Source organism: Dipodomys spectabilis, unplaced genomic scaffold (genome assembly GCF_019054845.1).
Source record: "Dipodomys spectabilis isolate Male_0828 unplaced genomic scaffold, ASM1905484v1 ptg000532l, whole genome shotgun sequence".
Classification (NCBI taxonomy): domain Eukaryota; kingdom Metazoa; phylum Chordata; class Mammalia; order Rodentia; family Heteromyidae; genus Dipodomys; species Dipodomys spectabilis.
In genome coordinates this window covers 1,684,496-1,702,114 of record NW_024871209.1, presented here as the reverse complement: position 1 = coordinate 1,702,114, position 17,619 = coordinate 1,684,496, and the positions used below count along the sequence as shown (strand labels likewise).

Below are 17,619 nucleotides of genomic sequence, written 5' to 3'. Positions count from 1 at the left end.
ATGCTTTACCATAAAGAAGGTGTCTTATGGCTGTTGGGTTCCTTGGAGGTGGTTGAGTTTGGGGCTTACTCCTTCCCCTTCTCCAGCATTAGATGAGATAATGTCTTTAAAGTGGCTTGCTGTGGAGGACTTTGGATTATCATGACAGCAGAGTGAGTCATCAGAGCCCAGAACAGTGTCCCTGAAAGGGCAAGCACAGGACCAGGGCTCTTGGCTGTCCAGGAATTCCCTGTTCATGATGAAGCGGGCTCATTTCGTCCCTGGAACTTAGCCTAAACAGGATTAGGGTAGCTGGTAGGCCTTGGGAGAGAAGCTCAGTAGGGCTTTAGCAGGGTGTGCCCTGTGTTTGGTTGTCAGATCCTTTCTCCTGTGGCTTCTGCCTAATTGGTAGGTGGTAGAGTTGGCTATTTTGGGAGCTTTGTTGAAGGCTGTGATTCAAGGTCAATGTTTCCGAAGTGGTGTGGAGACATGGGGACTACGGGGTGAGTGGTGCTCAGACAGCAAAATCATCTGGGTGTGAACCCAGGGGACGAAGGAAGAGGGCAAGAGGTTTCCATGGCAACCCAAGGCTGTCCTGGCTGTTCCCAGTGATAACCCTCTCTCGAGACTCCCACAGGTTCTTCTGGATTGATTCAGCCCTAGTCTGGGCTATTTGTAGGTGGAGACTCCTTCCCTTTGCAGATGTGGATCAAATGCAGCATAGGACTGCTTAAGGTTTGACTCCAGCTGGGCAGCCTGAGCCCAACCCTCCATCACCTTTATCCTATGTGTTCACTCAAGGCTTGTCCAGAGCATTCTCTACCCTTTTCCTTGCTAATTCCAGGACAGAGTCCTTATCCCAGAACTGTTAGGTAGAAATGTGTGCCCAGCTGGTCTTGTCCCTAGGTGAGTACCGCTCCACCACTTGTGCTTAAAGTCTCCCAGGGACCTCACCCCACAGGTCTTGTCTGGAGACCTAGGAGAGAGAGGAGGAGTTGGAACCAAGGATCAGAGACACTGGATGGCCCCTGGATCTCCACTGAGCTGGCCGACTCTGAGATCTTCAGGGTGGGCATACTCTAGGACTCCCACCCCTGGGAAATAAGAAGATAATGGCTCTCTTCCCACTCTCTGATGCATATCCATACGTTAACCAGAGATGGTTTAGGATTCCATCTGAAGTTTCTTAAAACACTGGTCTAGCATCTAAAAATGACAATTTTAGTTAGAAGAAATTTCTGTTTACTTGGAAATCCAAGCAGTCATATTTTGTTCCCAACCCCATGGTGACTAGGGATCCAGACTTGATTCCACCTACCTGTCTCTGCAGGTCAGGCAGCTTTTGTCAGTTGGAACTTCCCTTCAGGTCAGGAGCCCACAAGCATTTCTATCTGGTGATTGCCCATTCATTCCCATGCCTCTTTTCCCTGCCCCTTTGTCTGTCTATGCCAGGGGCCAGAACTCACTAGGGCCTAGGGTGTGGGCTTAGTTGGTGACATCATGGAGCTTCTGGGCTGGAAAGGTGGGGTTGGGGAGGACACAGGGATTTATTGCAAGCTACTGCCTTGCAAAGAACTAAGTTGTTAGAAATTACGTACTAAAGCAACCATGACTGACCAAGTGACAAGGAAAGCATCAACTCGGAGAAAAACCAAAGGAACCTCACTTGCCCAAGCTTGCGTCACATTACTTATGTTTTTGTTCTTGCTCATGAGCTTGTTGAGCAGAGCAGGCCGACTCCACTCCTCTGAACTGAAGTTCTGGTTCTTTGTTAGCCAAGACTGCCATTTCCAGCCTCTCAATCTCCTCTATGTGGGAAGCAGTGGCTTTGAAGCCCAGTTCAGAGTCTATCGTAAGGAGAACAGAAGATGGGTCCACATGGAACATACGTATCTATGCCTTCCTCAGGCACCCACACACAGTCAGGCTGGGCAAGTACTCCCAGCTCCAGATCTCATGGTGATGACCACTCCAGCCATCACTGATGCAAACTGTCCTGTTTAGCGTCGGTGCCTGAGAACCAGCGCATGGACACAGTTCTGGAAGTTCTGGTCGTTCCAGGCAGCCAAATGCTCACCTACACATAAGAAATTCTAGAGAGGCAGATACTTCCCAAGACTTCCCTGGCCCACCAGGTCCAGGCATCCATATCCTGGCTTTGCCTGTGTAATGGGGATGGGCAAGGGTCACCTTTTCCCTTGAGTAGGCCCAAGCACCTGCCCACCCATGCACATTTTAGTAGATATACTGGGTGATCTGAAACGAGAAAGTAGAACCTTCATTTGCATCAGAGTGATGGCTTCAGCTGTCATCACCATGTCATCTGGAGCTGTGACACCTGCCCAGCCTGACCATGTTTGGGAATCTGAGGAGAATGTATATATGTATGCCCTACAGGAACCCATCTTCATTCCTCTCATGATAAACTCTGAACTGGGCTTTGAGGCCACTGCCTTGTAGATGGAGATTGAGAGTCTGGGAGTGGCAGTCTTGGATAACAGCAGGTGTTGTCTTCCTAGGCTTCTAGTGGTGATAGGGGTTGTTTGTTTCTTTTTCTAGTTTCTTTCCTCACGGCAGGGCAGAAAGCAGACATTTCAAGTCCTTTTGAGTGTTATTCCCCCGAGTCCTCGACCAACCGAGTGCCCTCCCGAGTGCCCTCCCTTGTCCTTCGCAAAGGGCCGTTTCTTGCTCTCCATGGTCTCCCTGGGAGGTCAGCAAGACTAGTCTCTCCCGTCTTGGAGTCCTAGAACCCTGGGACTGACAGCAAGCAGACTATTCCAGCCCCGGGGAGGCCTAAGGTAGATTGGAGTGAACCTGTTATCCATTCGCCTGATCCTCACCCACCAGAGGAAGGTACAAATGGGTCTGGCACGGCCAGGGTGTCCGGAGAGTAACCGAGAGGTGGGGTGGAGCTCCTGTGGACTTCCTAGCCGAACTGAGATGGGTGAAGGTTAGGGTACTGCCCCTCTGGCTAGGGGAAGTCTTCCTAGGGAGTACTGCTAAGCCTGAGGAAGAAGCCCTCCCCTGGAGGAGTGGGGTGCCAGAAGGAAAGGAGCTGATGGTACCAACCAGCTACAGGACCATAGCATGTTTGGGCTCATATGGGAGAGGCTGAGGGCACAGGTAGTCCCATATACAGCAGCAGCTAGGACTGGTGGGCTGAGAAGGGCTGGAGGGGCCATGTAGAGCCCAGGGCCTGAGGCCTCGCTCAGTGTCTTGGACTGGGGGTTATTACCTGGGTGCCCCCTGACCTTGGTGGGGGCCTGAGGAGGACAGGTGAGGGCATGTAGAGGACGTATTACAGCCCACGCCAAGGCTCAGTGGCCACAGGGGCCCAGAAGGTGTGGACCAGGCACAGTGGCGATGGCTGGAAGTTGGACCCATGGGTAGGTTCCGTGCTGCCTTCAGAAGACGGGGTAGAAGGCAGCTGCCGAGCCCTCTTGACTGCCTGTGATGTCTCCCCACAAGCCCCCCACACTGTCTGCCCTCCCTGTGGGAAGTGCTATTTTCAGCCCTCGCTTTCTTCAGCTAATGAGCTGTTGGCTGCTCCCTGCCTGGAAGGGGCTATTTCAGGAGCAGACCTGTCTCCTGTCCGTGCAGATGCTTGGTGTCTGGCTGATGGGCAGGAAGTGGTGGCTGAGTGAGCCCTATAGCAGAGGCCCCGGATTCATGTGGGCCCTGGTATTCCATGGGCACCGGCTTCACCTGACCCAGAAGTGATGACCCTAGATCTCCCAGGACATGACGCCTTCCCCATGAGCTGGAGACACCCACGTGGGGTCATAGGGCCTGGGCACCCAGTGCTGCTTCCCAGGAGAGTGCTACTTCTGCCCTGGAGTTGGAACAGGACTGCCTTGTGTCTGACCCCAGCGGGACTCGTGAAATTAGAGTTTGTTACAGGATAGACGTAAACAGTGGCTAAATATTTTTCTCTAACTCATGACCTATTCCTAACACAAAGCAAAGCAGTCAGCACCCCCCTTGGGCACCTTCTTTTCCCAGGCCCTGCTCCCCTGGAATGAGCACTTCTGGTCTCCCAGTCCCATGCCCTGTTCTCCCCTCCAGGCAGAGGTCCAGGGGCATGCTGTTGGCATGCAGCTAGCTCCTCTGTCTCCTTCATGGAGGAAACAGCACAGAGGTGACATTCCAGTATGAAGCCCAGGAGGAGAGGTAGGGGTCTGTGCTCACTGAAGAAGGATCAGGCCAGAAGCAAGCTGATGTTCTGGTCCACTTGATTGTTTAGGGTAGTGCTACTACTACCAGTAGTTGTAGAGGGCTTGGTGTGTAGGAGTATGTCTCTCGGGCTCTTCTTTCTCCATCTGTGAGCCTGGGACAGCCCTCAGCATGCACTGGTGCAATGGATGGCAGATTGGTGGAAGTTAAGCTGGGTAGTTAAGGATCTGACCCCTGACATGGCTCCCGGCCAGAGCATGCCTGGGCTTGCCTGGCATCTGCCAGGACTCAAGAACCAGTGCACTCAGGATGGCTCTGGACAAGAAACTGGATCCTGTATTCTTACACTGACTGAGCTTGAATTACCTAGCCTTTCTGGACCTGGTCGTCTTTGACGAGTTTGTCTAGAGGCCCAGTGGCCCTAACCATTGACAGGTCATGATTGTGGCAGAAGCAGTTAGGAGGGCCTGAGAGACCCTGATGTGGGAAGATGTGGACTGTAGTGGAGTTTAGTGGGCCATGCCTACTAAGAAGCTACATTTAAGCAGCTAAAGGCCCATCATAGAAATAGAGTACAAGAATGAAAGGAACTAAAAATAAAAAGCTAAACACAGCTGAGCTAAGGAGCAAGGTTGGGACCTTCCAGCACTTAGCTGGGCTCTGAAGGTCCCTGTAAGCCGCACACTCATGTGCACACATGCACGGTACCCCATAATCACTCCAGACAATTCCCAGGTGGAAGTTGAACCACTCCTTAATTTCTCTTAAAAGCCGTTAGTTTTCAGTAACCCCCCACAACTGGACTGAAGGAGGGGTTCGTTGTCCTGGCTGTGCCAGGGCCTAGGAGTTTGAGTTGAGATGTCTGGGGACCCAGAGGGAAGGGAGGAGGTCTCGGGGTTGTGATGAGGAAGGGAGGGTCAGCCTAAGGGTGACCTTCAAGCCGAGCCAACAGCAGGCAGGGTCAAAGAGGTGGAGCTGATCACCGCCAGGGACTACTTTGGACTTTTGAGTTAGCACTGAGGTTTTCCTGTGTAAGAATCTCCACTGTAATGGCAGCTAATGTTGGGGTTCCGCCCTGTATTTCATAGAGAACTTTCCTGACCTCCTTCAGTTGGGTAACAGCCCTCTCTCCCATAGGACCACAGCCGCTTTGTCAACTGTGTGCGCTTCTCTCCAGATGGGAACAGATTTGCCACGGCCAGTGCCGACGGCCAGGTAAGGACTAGAGTGGAGGACCTCCTCCCACTTCCCAGGGAGTGTCACCAAAGCTTAGCACTCATGGCTCGCTCCTTAAAGACAGAAGCAGTGTCTGCAGAGAATTGGTGAGCTAATAACTACAGCAGGTGCTCACACACACAGATCTGAGATCCACATGCATTTTTATTTCTTGGAAGATTTACATCTATGATGGGAAGACGGGAGAGAAAATATGTGCGCTTGGAGACAGCAAGGCCCATGATGGAGGAATATATGCCGTGAGTATGGATTTGTGTTCATTTTGAAGTTCAAAGATACAGTTTCAGGGTCCCCCTAGGGTTGCGGGGGGCGGGCACCTCATCGCCTCCCTGGGACTGCAGAGCTACTTCCTGGGTCTCTTCCCAGTGCTGACAGGAAACCCTTCTTTCATTTTGAGTAGATTAGTTGGAGTCCTGATAGCACCCATTTGCTTTCTGCCTCTGGAGACAAAACTTCCAAGATTTGGGACGTTAATGTGAACTCTGTCGTGAGCACGTTTCCCATGGGCTCCAACGTCCTGGACCAGCAGCTGGGCTGCCTGTGGCAGAAGGACCACCTCCTCAGCATCTCCCTGTCTGGGTACATCAACTACCTGGACAAGAACAACCCCAGCAAGCCCCTGCGGGTCATCAAGGTAAGGCTCAGGCTGGATGTGGCTCTGTCCCAAGATGGTAACCAGGAGGATGGGCACTGAAGGAAGGCCAGGTGGGAGCTAGAGCAAATTCAGCAGAAGGGCAGGATAAGAACAGGTGTCATTTGCTTTCCAAGGATACAAGCTCAGCATCTCAGCAGAGGTTAGAGGCCAGATGGCAACTTCATTTTGGGAGGTAAGGCCAGGGACACATTAAGCTTCAGGCTGAGGACAACTTCCTCAGAATGAGATCTGGGGACCAGTGAGTGGGAATAGGGGAGTAGATTGATTGCGGGGGCGGGGGATGGCATGTTGTTCTGGGCACTGTCCCTTAACTTTTTTGCTCAAGGCTATTGCTCCACCATTTTGAGCCACACCTCCGTTTCCCGCTTTTTGCCTGGAAAGTTCCTAGTAGAAAGCTCTGAGCATGAAGTATACCAACTGATTGTTGAGCGTTGCTAATGAAGCACAGACAGGCAGGGACCAGGGGACACCGTTCCTCAGCAATTCATTTAGTGCCGTTAGCAGTGAAGGAGGCAAAGGCCCCCTCTGGAGGCAGATGCTTGTTGTGGTCAAATCCTGTGTGTGCACATAGTCCCTGCATCACCAGCAATTGGGAAAGTGGTTGAGTCCCAGGACCACCTCAGGTTAATCCCATCTCAGCCACCTCAGTCCCTACAAGGCAGAGCCCGGGTATGTGACACTTGTGTGACAGCAGGGTCAGCACTTCCTGTAGGGGGCTTGGGTAGGGTAGGTCAGGTACCAGCCTTGTGAGTGCACATCAGGCGCTCAAGTCCTGGACTCTGGTTTAGACCGTGACCCAGCTGGGGTTGGGACAGGAAGGGGAGGGGACGCTAACAGAAGTTCTCATTTCAGAGCTGGCTGGTGGCAGATCATGGCTTGTGTACGTGGGCAATGGGACTGGTCCCAGCGCACCTCGGCCATGTGCTGAGTGTCTATCTCCTTCCTCTCACTTAAATGGGGCTAACAAGCCACAGAGCAGGACACACGTCCTCAGCTCACCCTGTTACCTTGTCTCCTTCACAGGGTCACAGTAAGTCGATACAGTGTCTGACTGTGCACAAAAACGGTGGCAAGTCCTACATCTACTCTGGGAGTCATGATGGACACATTAATATCCTTTGACTCGGGGAGCTGGCTCAAGCCACTCACAGAACAGGGCATGTTCCTGTTCCCACGATGCTGGAGCTGAGGCCAGCCAGGTGGCACTGGCCCCAGCTGCATTTCCCAGGTAGCACTGGCCTCTAGCGTGAATGTTTGCTCTTGGAACCTTGTCTGCTCCAGGCCTAAGGCGGGGGAAGAGCATCCTGAGCAAGATCAGACCCCTCAGTGCAGTCTAGTGTGTTATTTGACTTATCAGAACTTTAGCTATGTTCCTCCCTATTAGAGACCGCTGGTACCACCCTCATGCTCTGACCCTGTCTGTGTCAAGCAATGGGATCGTAGAGGCCTAGGACTCTGGGGGCTTCGAAACCCTTCAGTACAGCTCTGTTGTTTTAAAAGTGGAGGAACAAGCCCAGAGAGGGCTTAGTAGCTCATTGGTAGCAGAGGTTCTTGGAGGTTCCCTCGGTGATTTGTGTTCCCTGGAGTCGGGGCTCCATCTGGGGCTTCTCTAACAGGAGATTTCCTACATGCCATTCTTGTGCCTCAGTGCTGGGGAGCACAGATACCCACATACAGGACCGTGTGGGACCTGGTGCTGCCATCTGCAGGGGCCCAGGCCCTAGCCCTTGTCCTGTCGTTGATCCAGCAGGTACTGTGCCATTGAGTTGTGTGTTCTGCCACCCGCTATGAATGTCCCACTGTGTTGGACTGCCCTGTGGGTCAATATCCTCCTGTTTACATGCTGCTAGAGGGAACTGTCCCGACCGCATTCTTCCTGAAATCTCAAACCTGCTCGCTTTCTTTGGGGCTCTGGGGTTTCACAAGACCCAGGAAGGTTCCCCTTCTCCTAAGGAGCAAGGAGGCTACGTCACTGCCCAGCTGTAGAAGTCATATGTAGTGGCAGAGAGGCCCAGGACAAGCATCGCTCCTGTAGTCCTACCTGGTTGGTCTCCACCCCAGCACCGTTGTACCTACTTGACGTGTGTCCATCAGCATCCAGGCACAGATTCTTTACCCTAGTTACTCTAAGAATTCACGCATAGCTTCCCAAGGACACAATGAAGAAAGAACGATTCTTACTTGTTTATATAAAAGCAGTCTCATCATAAGCTACACCTTATACCTGGGCTCAGAATCTTCAGGAATGGTGGGTCGCCCCTGGGCTGATACCCCATGGCACTGGGGCATCTACCAGCTGAGCAGTGAGCACAGCCAGCTTCCTGGAGGCTAACATAGGGTTGACTGTTCCAGGAAAGGCAAAGTGAATCTTCTGACTTAGAGTCTCAGTGGACAGCAGCCACCAGTGACCACCAATCCCTGAGGATTTCTCCTAGACTGCTCTAAAAGTGATCAGGCTGCAAGTTGGGCAGCATGAAATGTTCGTTACCCAAAATGTTTGAGACCAGAAGTGTTGAAGATTCAGGATATTCTCAGATTTGGGAGCTTTTGCATATACAGACTCAAATTGCACAGAACCCAAGTCTAAATATGAAATTCATGGTGCCCCTACCCTGAAGGTAGCTTTACAGTGTTTTGTGTGCCTGATTTTACAGTGACCACCTGGACTCAAGTGGAATATTCCATCCACCTGTGGTATCTCAAAATGTTTTAGGTTTCACAGCATTTTAGAAGGGGTTTCAGCCTGTATCCGCAGTCACACAGTAGTGAGTTCGATAAACTTTTACGTGGCATTGTTCCAAGGAGAGGGACTGGGCTGTCTGGGCCCTCTCACTCACAGCCTGGTCATCTTGCTGGCTTCTGAACTGCCTTGGCGTCCTGAAATTGTAAGCTTGGGCACACTGGAGGATCCTGCTGTCCTCTGGTGTGTTTCTGGGTTGTCTGGACAAGGTGCGGCAGGTGCCTCCCCCTCCCGAAGCCAAGCTTCTCCTTAACCACACCCCACATTACTGGGATTCTGAGACGGGAGAGAACGACTCCTTCTCTGGGAAAGGCCACACAAATCAGGTGTCTAGGATGGCGGTAGACGAGTCTGGGCAGCTGGTCAGCTGCAGCATGGATGACACTGTGCGATACACCAACCTTACACTGCGGGACTACAGGTAAGAGCTGCCCATGGGAAACAGCAGCCATCAGGTTCTGAGGGGACCCCAGGCCAAGGACAGTCACTGCCCAGTGTCCTATCTCTTCTTAGTTGTTAGCCTCATTCTGTTGTCAGGCCCTGGTTATAGTGTCTAGGTGACCGCACTTGTAGATGATGGCAGTGTGTAGGCTCTGCCGTGAGTACAGATGGCAGGTGCTGGGGATTAGTCCGGAGCAGAGGCACTCTAATGCAGAGCGGCTGCTGTTTGGTTTTGCCCTGGTGCCTTCAGCTTACAGCAATTGTAACTTGGTTTTTGTAGCTGGGGACAAGTGAGGATGCTCGGAACTCAGGCAAGGGGAAACCAGGGAGGGCTCCCAGGTCTCAAATGGGAAGCAGACTTGCATCCTTGACAAGGCCTCCATGCCCCACTGTCCTCAGACCCAGGACCAGCCACCCAGCACTGTGCCGGCACTGCTGTCCAGATCCCATCACAACTCTCCCATCCACCTGAGGCTCCACACAGCCTGGCTTCCAGCTTGTAGCAGTTGTGCAGTTGCTCACTGTGTGCATCTTGCATGCCATGACTGCATGCTCTGAGAGGTTGGAGGTTACAGAACCTACCATGGCCTGGTGAAAGGCAGGGCACATCTGTTACACCCTTGGCCCAGTTATGTGGAACCTTTCTTATTTACAAAAGTGTGTGTACATGAATTATTCTTGAGTGAGTCAATACATTAGCCATGATGATTCTTGCCCATTCAGGCCAGTAGATTGTTTTTTCTTGGGGTAATGGGTTCTTAAAGATTCCTCTTGGGAGAAATAAAAAATACTAGTCATCCGGAGAGAACAGAGCTCTGTTTAGTCTGTACTCAGGAAACTCAGTCTTTGGCCAAAAAGACGTGGGTGGAGGGACTGGAGGGCAGGTAGTTAAGGCTGAAAGAAAGACTATTCTGTTCACTCCTCCTCACTTCTTGTTTTTCCCCACCCACCATTGCCCCAGAGCCCAGGGGCCGTGATGTGACTGCCCTCCCACATTTAAAATTAATCACTCCTTCAGTATAGGTCACGGTCAACTTTTCTTTCTTCCACATAGCCAAATTGCTGTGGTTTTACAGTAAGTATGCACTGTAAGTGTGTATCAGCACCCACACTGAGCCACCTTTGGAAGTAACGTGGGTTTTTTTTCCTCTCACAGTGGACAAGGAGTTGTGAAACTGGATGTTCAACCAAAGTGCGTAGCTGTTGGCCCTAGGGGCTATACCGTGGTTGTGTGCATCGGACAGGTACGCGTCTGGCTGAATTTTGTCTAGAAGAAGAGTAAGGGATTGGCCTCTACATTCCACTTGTGTCCCCTGTTACCAGCATTTTTATGGGGCATTTTGTGACTGACCAGAGCACTGCATGTACTCACTCTTGTATGGAACCCCACCCCTAACCCCAACTATCGGTGTAGCCAGTTAGGCCCCTGTTTTCAGGAAGTAAATGGAGACACAGATTGAAGCCCCGAGTCTCAGTGATAAAAGGGCAAGCTAGAATGTGCCTCCAAGCACCACACTGCAGGGCTGGCCCATGAAGCCTGAGGAAGGAACTGGGCCAGATCTGCCACTACTGTCCATAGCATTGGTGACATTGCTCATGCCAATGAGGGCAAGGAAGCAGGTGGAGTGCTGACTCTGCGGGTTGGGTTTTCATTGCCATGCTGATGTCACCTACACTCGGTTTCTAACGGAATGTGTGGGATCAGATGCCCTTGATTGAACCCACCGTTGACCCACTTGATATACATTCTGCTCTACTGCACATGTCACCTGTCAGTGGGCCTGGGCATCCCAGCATATAGACAGGAAGGCAGGTGGCAGCCGAGGCCCTGCCGGCAGGAGTAACAAACCTTGCTGAAGAAAGCCACCATTCAGGACCGGCCTGTCCCTCCCTCCCCCTCACTCTGAACCTAATTGCTTCAGGGAGAATGGATGCTGTGTGCCCTAGATAACAACGACTCCCTGCCAAGTAATTATTGTGCACAGCCTGGATGGCCACGGGGGTGCAAAAGGAATGCAGGATCTTCCAGCCTCATATTAGAACAACTTTGTAGTCCTTGTGGGGAGCAGATGAGAACTGGCCGGGGAGGGGGGAAAGGGAGGGAGTCTTCCCTGTGATTGGGCTTCAGACAGCTCCTTTCCCAGGCTCTTGGGCTTTTTTGTGTTCTGGTGGTCACAGGCTGGCCCTGCCACTTGGGACATGTTGGCAAGTGTCCAGCAGGGTATTAGCAGACCAGGGGACAAGGTCCTGATCTGCCACAACTTGCCGGCTCTCTGTCCAAATGACAGCTTTCTAGCAAGGTCAGGAATTCTAAAGGGGCCCAAGAGGTTAGAACAGGAACACTGCATGTCAGATGGCATCTCAGGCTGTTTTGGGGGGGAGATGTTCACATCCCCTTCCTTGTAAGACAGATACTGCTGTCAAGTTGGATATACATGGGGTGGATTGTAGTGGGGGCTGGCACCTGGCATTTCCCTATCAGGAGCAGAAACCCCAAGGGAGCCAGCCCCTGAGGGCAGCTGCTGGCTCTGTCATGGGTAAGATGGGACAGAGCCAGCACTGTCACAGGCCTCAGGCCACACTGTCTAGGAGTGAGCCAGTAAGTACTGTAGCCACCATGATGTATGTACCGGAGTGGGGTATGTCCACTTGGGCAGTCAAGGGCAGCGAGTCTAGGCCCAGCCCAGCCCGTAGGAAGCTGCGGTGCCCAGGCATGTGGTAAAAAGTCTTTATGCCTCCCCTTTCCTTCCTGTCCTCCCACCTCCCCACCCGAGAGGCATGGCACTTGCTCTGGGTACAAGCTGGTGATCTTGCTTCCCATTTACTAGTACTAGATTTACCCACTGAATTTTGTCTTCCCAGAGCCTAGTTCCTGCTGGGAAACAGGACCATTTGTGCGCTTCCCCCTGGTCCTCCAATTAGGCCAGAGTGTCACTATGTTGTCAGAACGTTCTGCAGATGTATGGTTAGCTAGGGCCAGGAGATGACTGTGCCGAGGCGGTGCCTGTGCAGCATTTTAAGAGCAGCAGAGACCAGTGTGGCTTGCGCACCCTGCACTGCTGTCAGCAGGCCAGCACCACGAAGCACCCTGGGACCACTGCGGTTCTCAGCTGCGGTCCAGGAAGCTCAGGCCCCTTGCTGCAGTGCCTTAGCCTCTTTCTCCCCCAGCTGACAGTGCTCAGGTGGGAGCCCATTGAACTCTACTGCTGACAAGACTAGAGCTGTTGGCACAGAACGACCGGTGTCCTCTGTGGCATGGGCACAGAGAATGGGCTGAAGGGTGTTGGCTGACTGGGACTCTGCAGCTCCCACTCTTGCCGGTCCTTGTGCATTTGTTGCTCCCCAGAGAACACTACCTGGCACTGTTTATTTCCTGTGCCCATGGTTTCAAGTTCAGGCTCTAGTGGTCTTTCACAAGAGGTCTCTGAAGCTTCTGACAATGTAGTCCAGGTGTCAGTCTCCAACTCCTGATGCTAGCTGACCAGAGCTTGGCAGTGCCCCACTCAACTGATGAGGCTGGTTGGGGCTGCACCTGGGGTGTGGCTTGGAGTCCAGGGTCCCTAATCAGTATGTACCCTTCCTGCTAAGAGCAGTGTCCCATGGCTTTGTGGTGCTGAGCGGTATATCTGTCCCTCAGATCGTCTTGTTGAAGGACCAGAAGAAGTGCTTTAGCATCGACAACCCTGGCTATGAGCCTGAGGTTGTGGCAGTCCACCCCGGCGGGGACACAGTGGCCGTTGGGGGCTCGGTAAGGCCTTTTCCTCTTTGTGTCCTCTCTGACCTTCATGTGTGTGCTGCTATGTGGGGACCAAGTGAGCTGTGTTGAGTTCCTGAGAAGGCCGGGAGGAGATGGTGTCCCAGTGCAAGGAGCATGCTCTGAGCCCAGCAGTCTTCTCTGCCACCTGGGCAGCTGTGTCACACCAGAAGGGTGTGGCGCCACCGTCCCCCAGCTTAGGGCACCTGGCAGGCCAGAAGATGAGGCCTTGGCCCTGTGCTCAGCTGTTCTATCCACCGACTCAGCCAGTGTCTTCCAGTTCTATCCACCAACTCAGCCAGAGTCTTCCGGATTCTATCCACTGACTCAGCCAGTGTCTTCCGGGAGTCTAGCACAAGCTGGGCAGTGATGTGGCGCAGGTGGGCCACCCCAGGTCAGTCTCCTGGGAGGGACATCAGGCCCGGGTCATAGGATACTTTAGCCAGGAGGCAAGGTCCAGATTTGGGATTGAGCCTGGTATCTCCCCTTAAAAGCCACATCACTGCACCCCATTCCTTTGACCTCAGTCTTTTTCCTGCTAGAATGAGAGGGGGACCCCTGAGGCCATAATGCGAAGGAAACTGAGGCTGGGTGGTACCTTGGGCATCAGACCTTTCCCTCCGGGAAAGGGTATTGTGTGTGCGTTGTGGAATGACACCTCCCCCCCCCCCCCCCCCCCCCCGCCCCACCTGCCCGCAGGACGGCAATGTGCGTGTGTACTCCATTCTGGGCACCACGCTGAAGGATGAGGGCAAACTCCTGGAGGCCAAGGGCCCCGTGACGGACGTGGCCTACTCCCACGACGGCGCCTTCCTCGCTGTGTGTGACTCCAGCAAGGTGGTCACGGTGTTCAGCGTGGCTGATGGCTACTCGGTGAGTGGGCTCTGCGTCGTGCTGGGCGGCACCGGGCGGCTGGTGCAGGCTCCTGTGTCCCTGCCTCCCTGCGTGGCAGGCACCCTGGGGTTCTTAGCAGGAGGCAGGGAGCACTTCAGGGTTGCCTTGCTTGCAGTAGTGCTGAGGAGCAGGACCCTCCCCCTCCCCAACGTGAGGGAAGCAGAGCTGACGCGTGCTAGCTCTGGCCTCAACCCTGACCTTCCTTCCGTTCATTCACCTACCACTAGGAGAACAATGTCTTCTATGGACATCATGCAAAAATCGTGTGCCTGGCCTGGTCACCAGACAATGAACACTTTGCCTCCGGTGGCATGGACATGATGGTGTATGTCTGGACCCTGAGCGACCCAGAGACCAGAGTCAAGATCCAAGGTGACTCCCACCCCTCACCTGGGCAGACTGTCCCTGACGCAGGTTCCAAGGCCGCTCCAGAGGCCGCCGTCTGTGACGCCGCGGAGGCCTAGCTCTTGTCCTCTCCAGGCCCATGCGCTTGGTCCTGGGACACCCTCCTGGGAGTACGTGAGGAGAAGGGTTCCTGGCACCCTCCCCTGCCCTGTCCTCACCAGCTTCTCTCCCCCGGCCATGGTGCTGTTCCATAGGATAACCGGTGCCACATGTGGCTGGCAGATTTTCCAAGTAGCCACATTTTTTTAAGAAATAGGTTTAAGCCAGGCACTAGTGGTTCACACCTGTAATCTTAGATCTGAGGATCAAGGTTCAAAGCCAGCCCATATAGGAAAATCCATGAAGTGGAGCTGTGGCTCAAGTGGTAGAGCACTAGCCTTGAGCACAGAACCTTAAAAGTGCCCAGACCCCTGAGTTCAAGCTTCAGAAGTGGCATCAAAAGTAAAAAAAAGCAGGACAAGTTAAGCTGTTTTTTGGTCAATCGTGGGACTTGAACTCTGGGCCTGAGCACTGTCCCTCAGCTCTTCAGCTCAATGCTAGTACTCTACCACACCACTTGAGCCACAACAACAATTTTGGTTTTCGACTGGTATATTGGAGATAAGAGTCTCAAGGACTTTCCTACCCAGGCTGTCTTTGAACCGAGATCCTCAGATCTCAGCCTCCTGAGTAGCCAGGATTATAGGCGTGAGCTACCTCGCCCAGCACGGCTCAGCTGTTTTAATAGTGTATTTGATTTAGTTGAGCGTCTTAGCATTTGCTCCCTTGCTAGTAGCTCATTCCAGGGCTCCACAGTCGCACGTGGCTGTGCTCCCAGGGACTCCCTCAGTTCTGTCCTGCCCGCTGCTTACACACAGCCTGGTCCCCTCTCCCATTTGCCACACAGAAGGCCACCTTTAGTGTTGAGTGTAACTGGGGTCCCTGCCTGTTAACTGGGGCCTTCGGGAGGGGGCGTTGGTGTCCCGCAGTCGGCATTTCCCCCATGGTTCTCAAGCCCCTTCCATAACACGTAGTGATTGCCTAGAAGCACATCCACATCCTCCCGTGCTCGCGCGCGCGCGTGTGTGTGTGTGTGTGCGCGCGCACACGTGTATGGTACTCCAGTCCTCCAGTGCCTAAGCCAGTGCTTGCTGTGTAAACCGTTGTTACACTGTGTCCTTGTGGGAATAATAAGAAAGGGCATTTGTCGTGTTCACCGCAGGAGCCCTCATGGGCCCGCCTGCACTTCCATCCTTGGCTGGCCAAGTCTGCCTGGTGAGAGTTGTCTTCTACATGAAAGGCTCTCACCACTGTGGGGGGCGGGACGTGTGGTGTTGGAGAAGAGCCACTGGCATGGCGGACAGAGGCCGGGGCCCTGCTCCTGGCAGCTTGGCAAGTGCAAGACTGAGCCCCCTGCCCTCCGGCGAGGGGACTCCAGCCAGGCCAGCCCCTCGTGGTTGGTTTCTGCAGCCCTTGATGACTTTGTCCCCAGGGCCTCTCTTCCCTGTCTGAGACATACTGGAGGGAGAGGAGTCGTGTTTTCCATAACCCCCCTCCCCGCCTTCTCTCCCCAGATGCACACCGGCTGCACCACGTGAGCAGCCTGGCCTGGCTGGACGAGCACACGCTGGTCACCACCTCTCACGACGCCTCTGTCAAGGAGTGGACAATCACCTACTGAGGACGCCTCTGCCCGAAGGGACCGAATCAGGGACTAGAGTTTAACTGCCGCCAACGTTCTTCTCTAACTATTTCTGTAACGCGCCCACCCGCTGTCCGCCCCCGTGGGGGGAGGGCCGGTGGCTCCCCTCATCTCTGCAGGTGTTCGTGTCTGTATGCGACCTTCTGAAAGCTTTAGACAGTTACAGTTTGCACATGAAAAATAAAGCGAGCACTTAAACAAAGTGTGGCTCGTAACTAAAACCCCCACAACTCAAGCAGACCTTGAGAACGCGCGGAACATTCCAGAGGCAGCTGCCTCCAAAGCACAGAGATCCGGCTCCAAGGCTCTTGCTGTCAGTAGGGAGGCCGGCCAAGGGGAGCCATGGCTCCCCTTTTCTACGCAGGCCACATCTGCACTAGAGAGGGGCAGCGACGCAGGGAGCACGAGGCACTCTAGAGCAGGGGTTCACGCCACATGCCCGTCCCCAGGCGCCTCCCTGGGCGCCTCCCCGGATCTCACCGGAAGACAAGTAACCTTGGACCTATTTCATTGTCAGCTTTTGTGCTTGGTTTTAAAAATGAAATTGTGGGATATTTTTTTTTAAGTGTATCTTAACTGTTGCCTGTCCTTGTCCCCAAGCTGGCACGCTGACAGCACCGTGTCCAGGCATGACGAGCCCTTTGTAGCCAGACTCTGGTGTTCTGGCTGCCACCATCACCATGTTTGATGTGTCCCTGCCTCCCCCGTCTGCCTCCAAGACCAGGAGAAGGGCAAAGATGAAATCACTGTAATCTGTCGTCATTTTTACCTTCCTTTTCTTTTTCAGTGCAGAAATTAAAAGTAAGTATAAAGCACGGTGATTTGGAGTTTCTTTGCGTGTGTCGGAGTCACTGGTAATGTTGGCTGAGAACAATCCCACCCCTTGCACTTGTGAAAACACTTTGAGCGCTTTAAGAGATTAGACTGAGAAATAATTAAATATCTTTTCTCTTGTTTGTGGATCACTGGTTCTGTGTGGTGGGGTGTGAGGGGATGGGACAGTTTGGGGAACCCTCGTGGCCTTAGGTAAGTGGCCACCCTGCCTCTCAGGAGGGGGCTGTGGTGAGAAGGGACAGTAGTAGAGGAGCCCAGGGCGCCTGGTCCCCTCCCCATCCCTGCTGCCACATCACTACGCCCACAGCCTGTTCCTTTCCAGCCTTACCTTCCTCTCTACACTGTGCTGTGGATGGGAGGTGTCTCCATTTATCCCATTCAAATCGCCATACGTGTCCTTCCTATCAGCTGTCTTCCAAAAGGAAAAGCACACCTGGAAATCTTGGGAGCATCCAGATGAGCTCCCTAGTGAAAGCTGCTGGTTCAGGTTGAAAGATGGCGTGGAGTTGTGTGAGATCTGTATTCCTAGCAACAAACCTCCTTTCAGGCTGTAATCATCATGTCTGCAGTTCACACACAAACGAGCTGTAGAAGTCAGGGAAAGAAAAAAGCATTACTGCCTAAGCTGAGGCTGCCATAGACCTAAGTAACAACGCTGACACGATGCTTTTCCCTGCACATGTCTGCCAGTTCCTCTGTAGGCAAGGGCTTAGCACACCGAGTTCATTTGGCAGAGCAACTCTGACTTCCGGGAACGGGAAAGATTCTGAGACCTTGGGCTGACCCGGAGCAGTCGGCAAGGTCCAGCATAGACCACTTGGAGGGAG

At 53.3% G+C, this 17,619-nt stretch overlaps 1 protein-coding gene across 1 annotated transcript in view; it reads left to right on the top strand.

The window, feature by feature from the left end:
• The window catches only part of Wdr1 (WD repeat domain 1), a 32,067-nt gene extending 15,155 nt beyond the window's left edge, over positions 1-16,912 (top strand). Inside the window, exons 6-15 of the mRNA XM_042670270.1 lie at positions 5,290-5,367; positions 5,547-5,627; positions 5,789-6,022; positions 7,067-7,154; positions 9,048-9,204; positions 10,381-10,468; positions 12,862-12,972; positions 13,678-13,851; positions 14,100-14,244; positions 15,831-16,912. Coding sequence (XP_042526204.1) covers positions 5,290-5,367; positions 5,547-5,627; positions 5,789-6,022; positions 7,067-7,154; positions 9,048-9,204; positions 10,381-10,468; positions 12,862-12,972; positions 13,678-13,851; positions 14,100-14,244; positions 15,831-15,937 — 1,263 coding nt within the window. The 3' untranslated portion in view covers positions 15,938-16,912. The remainder of the gene's footprint in view (positions 1-5,289; positions 5,368-5,546; positions 5,628-5,788; positions 6,023-7,066; positions 7,155-9,047; positions 9,205-10,380; positions 10,469-12,861; positions 12,973-13,677; positions 13,852-14,099; positions 14,245-15,830) is intronic.
• Positions 16,913-17,619: the final 707 nt, after the last annotated feature.